Genomic DNA, 14,581 nt, shown 5'->3' with positions numbered 1-14,581 from the left:
TTAATTCAGGTTTCTTGTTTATTTTGATTTTTCCTTTTCATGTTGAAGCTCACTTCAAATAGCTGATGTTCCTTGGTGTCCACAGTTAACAGTGAAGCAGTAAAACATTAATTGAACACTGTATGGATAGGCAAGGCTCGTTGACTAATAACCATCATTGGATAATCAGGCAGCAAGCTGGCTTTTTAATTTGGGGACTCCCTATCTGTGGATCTTTTCTGTGGAATCATTTAAGTATTTCCATAGATGAATCCTTTAATAATGTCTTCTTTGGACTGGCATGTGGGGTGCCTGGCTGTTGGTATTCTGGTAGTTGACAGGAAAAGGGTAGAGGGATCTTATTCAGTATCTAGACTTTCATTAACACATTTTGTTGTTGTTGTTGTTGTTGTTAAAGACAGGGTCTTGCTCTATTGTCCAGGCTGGACTGAAACTCTTGGATTCAAGTGATCTTCCTGTTTCAGCCTTCTGAGCAGCAGGGGCTACGGGCATAAGCCACTACATTGGCTCTCCTGCCTTCTACAGTCAGTTCCCTGGTCTAAGTGTCTTTGGTTTATTTTCTCCAGATAATAAATACTTTATTTGAGAAAGAAAAGTCAACTGATCACATAGGAGCAGGGCCTGGGTTCTATGTACCAATGTTTTAATAGTTCCAGTCTAAACTCCTTCCTTCTAAGGTACCTTGGCAAGATTCTGTGGTGCAAATGAACTTTCATTTGTTTCTTACTGGAATCTCCCTCTTCGGGCATTTAGGTATCACCTGTATACTCCTAAGCAGGTGACTGCTTCACTATGCTTTTTGTTTTCAAATATCTTCAGAGTTAGTTTCTGTTCATTTTTGTATTTTGCTCATTCTCTTGCAGTTTTTAGAGTGAACCTCAGAGAGATGAAGAAGGCAGAAAGGTCTTTGCCACACTATCTTAAAACTGGAAGTTTAGATATTTTAGTTTAGATAGATATTTAGAAGTTTAGATAGATATTTAGATATTTACTTTAAATGGAATATGTAGGAGTACCTGTGTTTTAATTGTACTAGGTCATTGTTGCATGTTCTCTCAATGTCAGTGATAATATTTTGATACTTTCTTTCAACTAAGAAAATCTAATGCTGCCTTTAAATTTATCTAAAGAATTTTTCTTTTTGATTGACAGGGTGGTGTTGGTATCCAACTATACACAAACCTTGAATATTTTACAAGAAGTATGTAAGCGTCATGGATATGCTTATACAAGACTTGATGGACAAACACCAATCTCTCAAAGGCAGCAGATTGTTGATGGCTTTAATAGTCAACACTCTTCTGTTTTTATTTTTTTGTTAAGTTCAAAAGCTGGTGGTGTAGGACTTAACCTTACTGGAGGATCTCACTTAATTCTCTATGACATTGATTGGAATCCAGCCACTGATATTCAGGTAGGAATATTTATGCATTAAATAGATATTATTGAATGCCTGAGGATACAATGCCTATTGAGGATACAAAGATGATGATGATATATAATAACCGCTGCATAAAGAGCCCTTATTTTGCATGAGGCACTCTGCTAAGTGCTTTCCATCTATTTAATCTTCCTAACAAGCCTACAAGGATGGATATTAGTAGTCCCATTTAAAGATGAAGATATGGAAGCTTATTCTAGATCTCACAGCTTGTAAGATGCAGAGGCAGGATTCAGACCTAAACCTGTATGCCTCCAGGTTCTAGTTTACTGCAGAGTTGGGCCTTTAGGATGTTCATGACCATCAGGTGAAGACAATAAAGTGTTAAGGATGCTATGATTAGTGTTTATGCAGGCTACAGTGAGGGTATAAAAGTAACGTATTTAGGAAAATATTTGAGAAGACTTTGGTTTTCTTTAGAGTACAGTCCTTCTTTTTGTATCTTGAGTTTTCTACCTGTAGGTTTGCACCTCAGTTGGTATGTGCATTAGGGGATCCCAAGACAACCCTCAGGTTTAATGATTCACTAGAAGGACTCAACTGAGAAAAGCAGCTATACTCACAGTTATGTTACGTTATAGTAAGGGATACTCAAATCGGTAAGGAAAAGATACTGAGTCCAGGGCAGAGTCCAAGAGAGATCAGGCACAAGCTTCCAGTTGTTTTCTCCCAGTGGAGTTTTATGGACAACACTTAATTCTGTCAGCATTGGTGAGTGTCAGTGCATATAGAATATTGTCAACCAGGGAAGTTCACCCAAGTCTTGGTGTCCAGAATTTTGTTTGGGGTTAGTTCTGTAGACATGGAACACCTGCATGACTGACCTTAGTTAATCAGTCTTTAGCCTCCAGAAATCGAACTACATGGCCCAAGGCCCCACCATATCACATTGCTAGCATAAACTATCTGGTGTGGCCCAAGGCTTCCGGTAAACAGACACTCATATCAGACAGGATATTCCAAAGGCCTAGAGATGATCTCTTAGAAGTTGGTTGAAGGCCAGATTTTTATTTGAAATGTGCAGAGTTTGAACATCAACACTTTATTGCACAGTATCATTGATAAATCTTTAAACCACAGGGATCCACCTAGAGCCTTAGCTGATTACTTGTATCCTAGGTACTTTTCAGGGGCAAATCTTTAGCTATTTGGACTGAGAATGAACCACCAAGCCCATGCTACACTTGCTTCTTTCCATTCTTGCTGTCCATACTCACTGTCCCATTGATGAAGATATATTCTCTCACTGTTGCATGATACCCCTGTAGTTATTTTATAGTACCATAGTAAGTGTTCACTCATCCCTTTCTTTCTGCTAAGAAAAAGCTATGAAGTAGGGCATACTTGGCACACCTGGGATGTTTTTTGAAGCTATATGTAAAATACAGAATTCCTTATTTAAAACGTATTTCTGCAAATTGCATATGTGGAAAGGGCCATCAGTTTCTACTGTACTCTCAGAATTCTCACTTATTTTCTATAGGCAATGTCTAGAGTATGGAGAGATGGTCAGAAATATCCTGTACATATTTACAGACTCCTCACCACAGGTAACAACCCTTCAGTGTGACAAAAAATGTATACCCTTTGAATAATTAAAATTATTTTTTGTTAGCCTGTGCTTCAGTGTCAGGAATATAGTGTTATTTTGTTAACTAGTATGTTAATAAACATTTTACCCAACAAAAACAATGAACATAAAGATCTGAAGGAAATCTGATGAATGTTTTCTCTTTAGGTACAATAGAAGAAAAGATCTATCAAAGGCAGATCAGTAAGCAAGGTCTTTGTGGGGCAGTTGTCGACCTCACCAAGACATCTGAACATATTCAGTTTTCAGTAGAAGAACTTAAAAATTTGTTCACATTACATGAAAGTTCAGATTGTGTTACTCATGACCTGCTTGACTGTGAGTGTACAGGAGAAGTTCATACAGGTTAGTTATATTTTAATTCTGTAACTATGTAGTAAAGTTAATTTATTTCTCGTTAGCAGTTGAAAATATTTAAAGAATAACTTTATAATATTTACCATTTGCATATGTTAGTTTTATTTTTTTCTCAGCTCATAGGGCAGCTGCCAGATAGAGATATTGTGAAAATATTCAGTAGAATCTTAGTATCTCAATTTTAGCTTTTTATTTCTGACTCACTGGTAAAAAATTGAACTTATTTAGGAAAATCTTTCAAATCCTGGTGTAATGGCTTTGGAGTTAGAATTTTTTTTTTTTTTTTCGAGACAAGGTCTGACTCTGTTGCTCTGTCACCCAGGCTGGAGTACAGTGGCGCAATCATGGCTCACTGCAACGTCCGCCTCCTGGGTTCAAGCAATCTTCCAGCTTCAGTCTCCTGAGTAGCTGGGACTACAGGTGTACACCACCACACGTGGCTAATTTTTGTATTTTTTGTAGAGACAAGATTTCTTCATGTTGCTCACACTGGTCTTGAACTCCTGGGGTCCAGCGATCTGCCCACCTCAGCCTCTCAAAGTGCTAGGATTACAGGTGTGAGCCACTGCTTCCAGCCAGAAAAATGGTTTTAATCCCTATTTCTCTTCTACAAAAAAAATACAGTTGACAGAATAATCTTGTTGTTTATGTTGAACAGAATTTATTCATAATGGGGTCATATTTTCTGAGGCACTCAGAAGCATGGGCCACCATACTTCTCAGTACTTCATGTAACTGCTAGTGCTGCTTAAGTAAAGCTGAAAATTTACTCTCCAGAATAGACACCATTCAAAAAGGAACTAAATCAGGAGTAGGACTTGAGCAATCAATGTCTAGTAGTTGGAAGTTACTTGATAAATTATATTAAGATAGGTTGAAGAAGTTAGACTATATAAGACTGAGATGGAAGAATTTAGATTTTATGTAAACATAAAATATATTTTATATAGATGTTTCTTTTTTATGTAAATGTCTCTTTATGTAAATATTTCATTTTAGGTACAATAGAAGCTTATTAGTTTATTAGTTATTTGTCATATAAATTATATATCATTATATTTATTAGTTATGTATCATATTTATATATATAGTATATAAGACTAATAACTAAATATAGTAAATATAAGCATGCCATATATAGATTAACTAACAATATATAATATTTATAGTAGCTAAAATATGTATATATTGTTTATTTTTTAGTGGGTAGAATTTAACTTCAGAGAAATGTTTTCAAGATTTTCTCTTTCTTCAGACCATTTGGTAATTAAAAGTATATACACTTTATCCTTCCCCTATTAAATTTTCCCTGTTTTAATAATTTCCTTTTCTCCTTTCCCTTGTATATACTCTAATGTTCTTTTTTCTAATATTTAAGTTTAATACTTAGTTTAATGATTTTCAGTCTTTTCTTCAAAGAAGTGGATATTTAAGACTATACATTTTCTCTAAGCTGCCTGTAATTTTGATATACAGTCTTTCATTATTCATTTCTAAATATTTTGTTTTTTCATTATGATTTCTTCTTTGACTCATGAGTTATTAAAAGTATGCTTTAAAATGTATTTTAGTTTTTGTTACCAAATTCTTGCTAATGCTCTGTAGTCAGAAATAGAATCCATAATATGGATTCTTTGGTAATTATAGACTTGGGGTATGGTCTAGTATGTGGCCATTTTTTGTAAATGTTTCTTTTGTGCATGGAAATCATGTATATCCTCTCAATTGTCTAGTGCAGAATTCTGTTATATTAGCCAGATTTTGTTATATAATCCATTTTTTCTTTTATAGATTTCAAAAATGACTAATTTAACTTTTGAATTGGTAATACATTTACATGACTCAATTATTTAAAATATAAAATGTACATGGTGAAAACTCTTCCTACCACTCTACCCTTATCTCCCTAGTTTTTAGCCTTCTACATCAAAAGAAACCACCACTGTTAGTTTTTTTGTGTACCCTTCCAGATATATATGTATGCATATATAAGCCACTCTACATATATATTCTTGCCCAGTTTTCCTCCCAATAAATTATAGCATGTTATACGTATATTTCTGTACCTTTTTTCACTCAATAGCGTATCTTGAGATCTTTCCGTATTGTTACAGAGTTTCCTCAATCTTTTTTTTCTCAGCTATATAATCTTCCAGTATATAGATATATCATAATTTATCTATCCCCCACTATATTAGTCTGTTTTCACACTGCTGATAAAGACATGCCTGAGACTGGGAAGTTTACAAAAAAAAGAGGTTTAATTGGACTCACAGTTCCACATAGCTGGGCAGGCCTCACAATCATGGCAGAAGGCAAGGAGGAGCAAGTCACATCTTACATGGATGGTGGCAGGCAAAAAGAGAGCTTGTGCAGGGCAACTCCCATTTTTAAAACCATCAGATCTTGTGAGACCCATTCATTATCACAAGAACAGCACAGGAAAGACCTGCCCCCATGACTCAGTCATCTCCCACCGGGTCCCTCCCACAACACGTGGGAGTTATGGGAGCTACAAGATGAGATTTGGGTGGGGACACAGAGCCAAACCATATCATCCACAGATGTACAATTAGGTTATTTCCCATAGGTGTGTATTTTATTCATGTATCATTTTGAATATCTTCAAGTATACCTATAAGGTAAATTTTTAGTATTGCTGAGTCAGAGAATATGTACATTTGTAATTTTGATAGATACTGCCAAAATGCCCTTTGTTGGATGTTGTGTCAATTTACACACCCCCAGAAATACACTAGAATGTCTATTTTCCCATAGCCTTGCCAGGTTAGTGGATTATCAAATGCTTGTATTTTTGCCAATCTGATAGTAAGAAAATAATATATTGGTATAGTTTTAATACGCTATTCTCTTATTATGAATGAAGCTAAGCGTTTTCCTAAGTTTAAGAACCATACTTCCTTTATGTGAACCATCTCTTCATATTGTTTGCCCATTTAAAACATTAACAACATAATTTTTTGTTAGATATATCTATTATTCAAATAAATATATTAAAATATGAAACTATGATGGTGGATTAGACAAAACTGTTGTTATTGTATCATTTTCTGCTTCATATATTTTATATCTTCCTTGTGAAATTTGTTTTTCATTATGGTTTCTCTATTTTATTGTTATGTAGTGATTGCCTTATCCCTAATGCCTTTTGTTTTATTTTGTCTTAACATATTAAACTAGCTTTCTTATTGTTAGGATTTGTCTGGTCTATTTTTTCCCATCTGTTTACCTTAAATCTGTCTATGTTCTTATGTTTTAGGTATCTATTATCAACAGCATAAAGCTGGATTTTATTTTTTGTCCAGTCTGATATTTTGTTTTAGTGAGAATATTTAATTTGTTTGCATTTATAATTATTTAGGTATTTTTATTTATTTCTACTGTCTTTTAATTTTTTATTTTTAACAAGGGCCTAATACTGGCTCTTAGTTAGCCAGAGATTTTTTTGGTCAGTACTTTGCAGGTGTTATTCTATTGTCTTCTAATTTTTGAAGCAATCTTGTCATCTCTTTTCTTAAAACCTCAATGATTATGAACACTGACAAGGATTTGATGATATTAAGGAATGACTTGAGGCTTTTCTTTTAGGTATGATAAAATTTCAAAGAAGTGTTTATCTTTTAGAAATGTAGAATGAAATGGTTATTAGTGAAATGATACATGCTATATATATATTATATTTATTTGAAATTTCCCATAATTAAAAGGTTAAAAAAATAAAACCTCCAATAGCTTCCTGTTGCTCTTAGGATAGATACTAAAATCTTTAAATTGGTAAGTTAGGGCAGTCTAAATGCTGTAACAAGAAACTAAAAAAGCACAATGGTCTAACACAATAGAAATATGTTTCTAATTTGTGTAACAGGTCATTGTGGGCATTTAGTGGACAGCCTTTCATAAGGTAAATTTGTGATCCAGGGTTCTTCCACTTGGAGCTCTTCCATCCCTTTGGACCTTAGAGTCCTCTGCTGGGTTCCCCTGCATCTGCCAGCCAGCAATGAGAGAAGAGATAAAGTAGAAAATTGTTCAGTTTGAAGTATGTTTATAGTTCAGATCTGGAAGTGACATAGCTGCATTCCATAGGCCAGACACAGTGGCAGTTTCTAACTGTAAGGGAGGCTGGGAAATGTGACTAAGTGCCCTGGAGGAAAGAGAAATGGATTTGGTGAATAACGGCTGGCCTCTGCCATTCATGTTTTGCATAATCCAGCCCTTGAATACTTGCATCATCTTGCATTACTTAACTTCTCTTGCATTATTCTTTGCTTTTACTCTATAGGCTCTAATTGCATAGGCTCCTATCAATTGCTTGACTATGCCAGTGCCCCTTCCTTTTCATAGCTTTTTAATGTGCTTATTGTGGAATGCTTTATCTTTCTTCCCCATCTAGTTCTTTCCTCCTCATCTTTCAGATCTTAATAGAATATTTCCTCAGGGTGCCCTTCACTCACCTTCTAGACCAAGTCAGCTTCTCTTGTCATATGTAAGGTAGTTCTCTGTATCTTTCCTTCATACCCTTACCTCTGTTTGTAATTCAGCTCCACAGTCCCTTGTCTTCAATTGTGAAATCTAGAAAGCTCAAAAGATTTTTTTTTCTTCATAAATTTGTGACAAAATTATTTGTGGCAAAACCTTACCTAAATTGATGTGAGTTTATCAATAGTTTTTATTTAACTCATTTTGTAACACTATGACTTGCTACAGAATGTTAATGAGTTTCATTATGGAATGCTGACCCAGATTGTTCGAATTATATTCTGAATTTGGAAACATATCTGGCCCCACAGGTTTTAGCAAGGGATGTTGAACTTGTAATACATTTTTTTGGATGATTATTTATTTAATGTATATCACTCCCACTAGACTGTAAGGTCCTTTAAGTCAGAGACCATGCCTGTGTTTCTTCATCATTTTACCTTTACTGTTTAAATCAGTACATAGTAAATAATTTATAAATGTTTGTAAAAAGAATGAATGAATTTGTCTTTACTTGAACCATGGTGATCAAATGTAATAAATCACATAAATGAAGTATCATAAAACAAAAAAGTACTGTATTTAGTAGGATATTGGCTTGCCTAAGGATTTTCTCATTGTTTTACTTATTGCAGGTGATTCGTTGGAAAAATTCGTTGTCTCTAGAGATTGTCAACTTGGTCCGCATCACCAGAAATCTAACTCCTCGAAACCTCTTTCTATGTCCCAGCTGAAGCAATGGAAACATTTTTCTCGAGATCATTTAAATCTTACAGATCCTTTTCTTGAAAGAATAACAGAAAATGTGTCATTCATTTTTCAGAATATAACCACTCAAGCTACTGGCACATAATGAAAGATTGCTTCATAACATTCCATTGCTCTTCTTTTGAAAATTAGTATGGTAATTAAATGTACTTTTTGAAAATTAATAGAATTATTTAAATTACCATGTGTGTTGCAAAGTATATCACTTTTGATACAAGAGTCAAAATTTAGTGGTTTAAGTTTTTGTAAATATTAAATGTTTAAATGAAAATTAAAGATGTGCTTCTATCATTGTATAATTGTTAATAATTCCTTGATTAATATACTTTCATTAAGTATTTACTGAGAAATTGTTATGAGGAATATAAAAAGGTAAAAATACTTAGTCTCTGTCTTTGGGAAAACTAATCTGATTAGAAATATTAGACAGATGTTTGAAACAACTGAAAAACTTGGTAAGTTTAAAATGTAGCTCAAAGGAGAAAGAGAATGAGAGGCTAGGATTGCAAATGCTAAAGATGTTGGATGTAATAGTTGCTGCAGGGCAGTGTGAGTGAGAAAAGTCAGTAGGTTAGTGCGGGAGATGAAGGGTTTGGGAACACTTTAGAGCACTAGTTCCTAGTTTGGGACCTCAGACATGCAGTTTATAAAGCCATGTCCACCAAATAATGCTTATGCACTGCATAAAGGTTCAAATACCATCATTTAAGGGTTATCTGGAGTAATTTTTGACATTGAAAAGAGTGTTTTTTAGCTGTGCACAGTGGCTGCAGTTTGTAATCCTAGTTACTTAGTAGGTAGAGGCAGGAGGATTGCTTGAGACCAATAGTTTGAGACTAGCCTGAGCAACATAGTGAGGCTCTGTCTCTAAAAAATAAACTTAGCCAGGTATGGTGGCACATGCCTGTAGTTCCAGCTACTTGGGAGGCTGAGGCAGGAGGATTGCTTGAGCCTAGGAGTTTGAGTTTCAGTGAACTATGATTGGATATGATCCAATATCCATCGGGTGACAGAGCAAGACCCCATCTTAAAAGAAAAAAAAGAAGAGTTTTAATGTACAAAGCAAGCTTTAGAAGACTGAAGCTTGCAAAGAAAAGGAGTTACTAATTTAATTTCCAACTGGGGCTTCTGTAATTAGCTTTTGTTTCCATTTAGGGAAATTTCCTTTAGACAGAAAATACAGGCATACCCTGGAGATATTGCAGGTTTGGCTCCAGACCACTGCAATAAAATGAATATCACAATAAAGTGAGTAACACATTTTTTTGGTGTCCCAGTGCATATGAAAGTTATGTTTATACTATAGTCTACTAAGTATGCAACAGTATCATGTCTGAAAAATGATGTATTTTCCTTAATTTAAAAATAATTTGCTAGGAAATGCTAATGGTCATCTGAGACTTTAGTGAGTTGATGTCTTTTTTTTTTGTTTTTTTGAGACGGAGTCTTGCTCTGTCACCCAGGCTGGAGTGCAGTGGCATGATCTTGGCTCACTGCACCCTCTGCCTCCTGGGTTCAAGCAATTCTTCCTGCCTCAGCCTCCCAAGCAGATGGGATTACAGGCATCCGCCACCATGCCCAGCTAATTTTTGTATTTTTAGTGGAGACAGGGTTTCACCGTGTTGGTTAGGCTGGTCTTGAACTCCTGACTTCAGGTGATCCACCTGCCTTGGCCTCCCGAAGTGCTGGGATTACAGGCATGAGCTACCATGCCCGGCCTGATATCTTTTTGCTGGTAGAGGGTCTTACACTGATGTCAATGACTGCTGACTGATCAGGAACCTGGTGAAGGTTGCTGAGGGCTGGGGCGGCTGTGACAATTTCTGAAAACAAGACAGCAACGTTTGCCACATCAATTGACTCTTCCTTTCACAAAAACTTTCTCTGTAGCATGGGATGTTATTTGATAGTATTTTTCCCACAGTAAAAACTCTCAAAATTGGAGCCAGTCCTCTTGAAACCTGCCACTGCTTTATCAACTAAGTTTATGAATATTCTAAATCCTTTGTGGTAGTTTCAACAATGTTCACAGCACCTTCACCAGGAGTAGATTCCATCTGAAGAAACTACTTTCTTTGCTTCCCTATAAGAAGTAACTCCTCATCTGCTCGAGTTTGGTCATGAGATTATAGCAATTCAGTCAAATCTTCAGACTCCACTTTTAATTCTAGTTCTCTTGCTGATTCCACCATATCTTCAGTTACTTCCTCCACTGCAATTTTGAACTCCTCAAAGTCAGTTATAAGGATTGGAATTAAGTTCTTCCAAACTCCTGTTAATGTTGTTATATTGATATCCTACCGTGAATTGCAAATGGTGTTTCTTTTCCAGAAGGTTTTCCATTGGTTTTGCTCAGATCCATCAGAGGAATCACTGTCTATATGGTCATAGCTAGCTTTACACAATGCAGTCCTTACATAATATGACTTGAAAGTTGAAATTACTGCTTAACCCGTGTACTGCAAAATGGATGGTGTGTTCACAGGCATGAAAACAACATTGATCTCCTTGTACATCTCCATCAGAGCCATTGGATTACCAGGTGCCTTGCCAATGAACAGTAATATTTTAAAAGAAATATTTCATTCTGAGCAGTAGGTTGCAACTGTGGGCTTAAAATATTCAGTAACCCAGACTTTAAACAGATGTGCTGTCACCCAGGCTTTGTTGTTTCATTTCTAGAGTAGAGGGAGAGTAGATTTAGCATAATTCTTAAGAGCCCTGGGATTTTTGGAAGGTGGCTTCAACTTTAAGTTACTAGCTGCTTTAGTCCCAAACAGAGTCAGCCTGTCCTTCAAAGCTTTGATGTCAGACATTGACTTATGTTCTCCAGCTATGAAAGTCCTAGCTGGCATCATCTTTCAATAGCAGGCTGTTTCTTCTGCATTGAAAATCTGTTGTTTAGTGTAGCCACCTTCATCAATGATCTTAGCTAGATCATTGATGGATAGCTTCTGGATAACTTGCTGCAGCTTATCCATCAGCACTTGCTGTTCACCTTACACTTACCTGATGTGGAGACAGCTTCTTTCCTTAAATATTACACTAGCTTCAAACTCTTCTGCAGCTTCCTCACCTCTCTCAGCCTTCATGGAACTGAAGAGATTTAGGTCCTTGCTCTGGATTAGGCTTTGGGAATATTGTGGCTGGTTTACACTTCTTTCCAGGCCATTAACACTTTCTCCATATCAGCAATAAAGCTGCTTCACTTATCATTTGTGTGTTCACTTGTAATTTCCTTTAAGAGCTTTTTCTTTGCATTCAGAACTTGGCTAACTGATGCAAGAGTCCTAGGGCTAACTGATGCAAGAGTCCTAGCTTCCAGCCTGTCTTGGCTTTCAACATGCTTTCCTCACTAAGCTTAATTCTGTGTAGCTTTTGACTTAAGGTGAAAAATATATGACTTTTCCTTTCACTTGCACACTTAGTGGCCATTTCAGGATTATTAATTAACTGAATTTCAATATCATTATGTCTCAGGGAATAGGGAGGCCCAAGGAGAGGGAGAGAGGTGGGGTAACCAACAGTTGGTGGAGCAGTCAGAACACACACAACATTTCTTGATTAAGATTGCTATCTTACATGGGCATAAGTTATGGTGCATCAAAACAATTACAACAGTAATATCAGAGATCACTGATCACAGATAACCCTAACAGATATAATAATAATGTCAAAGTTTGAAATATTGCAAGAATTACTAAAATGTGACAAAGACATGAAGTGAACACGTTTTGGGGAAAAGTGTCATTCATTTGCTTGATGCAGAGTTGTCAGAAACCTTCAATTTAAAAAAATCCTGGGAACCACAATAAAATGGGTTATACCTGTGTTGTCTTGAGGTGTGAAATACTCAATTATGTATAATCAAGGATGAATTCTTTTAATTTGTAGTGCTATACCTGGGTAGCTAGCTATACATCTAGGATTCATAAACAGGCAGTTTGGGACCAAATTTGTCAGTGAGGAAGTAGCCAACTAATAATAAGTAAAAATGGTGTTTCTTGGCCCTATGTGTAGAATTCATGTATGAGGCTTTACATATAACTTTTTTTTTTTTTTTTTTTTTTTAAGAGAGAGGGTCTCACTATGTTGCTGGACTGAACTAAACTTTCAATATCTATCTTGCATCATATTCTTTTCAGGCATAAAGTACTTATAAAACATTGATAAAGGACAGGTAATTCTGCCTGTCTTTTTTTATTTTATTTTATTTTATTTTATTTATTTATTTATTTAATTCACATAGTTCCAGCCACTCTGCAACTGCTGCCTGTCTTAACTGTGGTGGATGCAAGCGTGTGCTGCCCAGATTGCCCCTTTCAGAACCAAGGAGCGTGTTTCCCCAGCTGCCAGAAGAAGCATCACCTGTGGACCACCTATAACCAAAATCTTCCCCAAGAATAGCCCTCAGCTGAGAAGATCTGCCTCACCCAAGATTATGCTCCTTCCCTGGTTGGCTGACATTTGGTGACTGGTGGATGCTGGGTAGAAAGACCCAGCACCCTTATCTCAATTGAAGACAAATCTGTCAAAGGACCATTTCAGCTCCTTAGGTAAGGGTGCTGGGCCCTATTTTTATAGTAGATAGCTGTTGTTCTCCATAAAGTTGTTTGCCAAGTAATGTGGGAAGTAACCTTCCATCCATCTCTCTGCCTTACTCTGAAATCTTCCAGTATCCTGCATGAGAGTGATTTTGCGGTAGAAATTTCAGAAGAGGCTGAATTTCATGGGAGAACCCATGTCACATGGAATAAAGGTAGCATATGTGGCATGGTATCTCAGAGGCTGAGAAGTATAGAAGACAGCCCTCTGGGAATTGAGGAAGACTTTGGACTTTGACAAGCCAGGGATTTGTGGGGGTTTAGACTCATTTTATCCACATGTTAAAGGACCTTAACACCTGGTTTGCACATATAAAGCAACTTTTCTGTGAGAGGTGCTGTTCATAAGAATTTTCCCTTTTTCCCTTTCTCTATGCTCCCAGTCCATATACTCATGCACTTGTACGCTCTCCCTCTCTCTCTCAGCGGAATCCTTTGAGGATGGGGATTTAATCTTATCCTAATATTCTCAGGACCTTGTATGGGACCTGGCATAGAATAGCTATTTAGTAATTGAATGAATGAATGAGGTACTTTACCTCTTTTACTTCTGTAACCACCATGATCATGTTCCTTGCTCATAGATCTCAGTTTCAAGGTATTTATTTAGGCCAACTGCTGAGCATGGAGTTGTGCTCAACACTGAAGAAAGCAGAGCCAGCAGTTTTTTCTTGCATCTGACAGCATCCAGACTTCCCTTTTTCCTTCTGCAATCTGTCAATCTGCTGCATGAGCTGACAGAAGCTGTCACTGCAATGGGTAATAATTTAAGTCACATACATAATTCATTTCTAATTACACAAATACACCTTTCACACAGTTTATGTCATAATGTTCTGGCTCTAAACGACAATGTAAATACATTTCAATCACGTTCTCATTAGGATTGAATTACTAAAGGTGAATTTAAACATGAGCAGCTCTGATCTGCAGAATTAAACTTCTAGACAGCCTATCCATCCATTTAAAATGGTGTATGACAAAGGAGCGAGTGAAAAAAATCTGGCTGGCATTTCATTTGAGTGGCTCAATTATGGCCTACAGTCACATTGCCTGAGCAACTGTGTCTTAATATTATGTTGGCAAGATTAAAATTTTGACTGTGACTCACAGAAAACAACATGTATAATTAGCATATGGCTTTGTTTTTCTGACTTGGTCCCAAATTAATATATGTATCCTAGAGGGATTTGTAGATATCCTATTTTGGTATTCAAGGAAGGCTTCAACATGACTTGGTAGAAAGGGATATTATTTTGTCTTACCTTGTATGATATAAATGTTTTTGGTTTAGACCAGTTTCCTATGGTACTTTTCTATAGC

The 14,581-nt window shown here is 36.2% G+C and overlaps 1 protein-coding gene across 1 annotated transcript in view; it reads left to right on the top strand.

Moving 5' to 3' along the window:
* The window catches only part of RAD54B (RAD54 homolog B), a 102,904-nt gene extending 93,956 nt beyond the window's left edge, over nucleotides 1–8,948 (top strand). The window contains exons 12-15 of the mRNA XM_017861922.1: nucleotides 1,153–1,414; nucleotides 2,925–2,991; nucleotides 3,180–3,377; nucleotides 8,522–8,948. Coding sequence (XP_017717411.1) covers nucleotides 1,153–1,414; nucleotides 2,925–2,991; nucleotides 3,180–3,377; nucleotides 8,522–8,739 — 745 coding nt within the window. The 3' untranslated portion in view covers nucleotides 8,740–8,948. The remainder of the gene's footprint in view (nucleotides 1–1,152; nucleotides 1,415–2,924; nucleotides 2,992–3,179; nucleotides 3,378–8,521) is intronic.
* Nucleotides 8,949–14,581: the final 5,633 nt, after the last annotated feature.

This window comes from Rhinopithecus bieti, unplaced genomic scaffold (assembly GCF_001698545.2).
Source record: "Rhinopithecus bieti isolate Rb0 unplaced genomic scaffold, ASM169854v2 scaffold_62832, whole genome shotgun sequence".
NCBI classification, from domain to species: Eukaryota; Metazoa; Chordata; class Mammalia; order Primates; family Cercopithecidae; genus Rhinopithecus; species Rhinopithecus bieti.
This window is presented reverse-complemented; position numbering and strand designations above follow the sequence as displayed.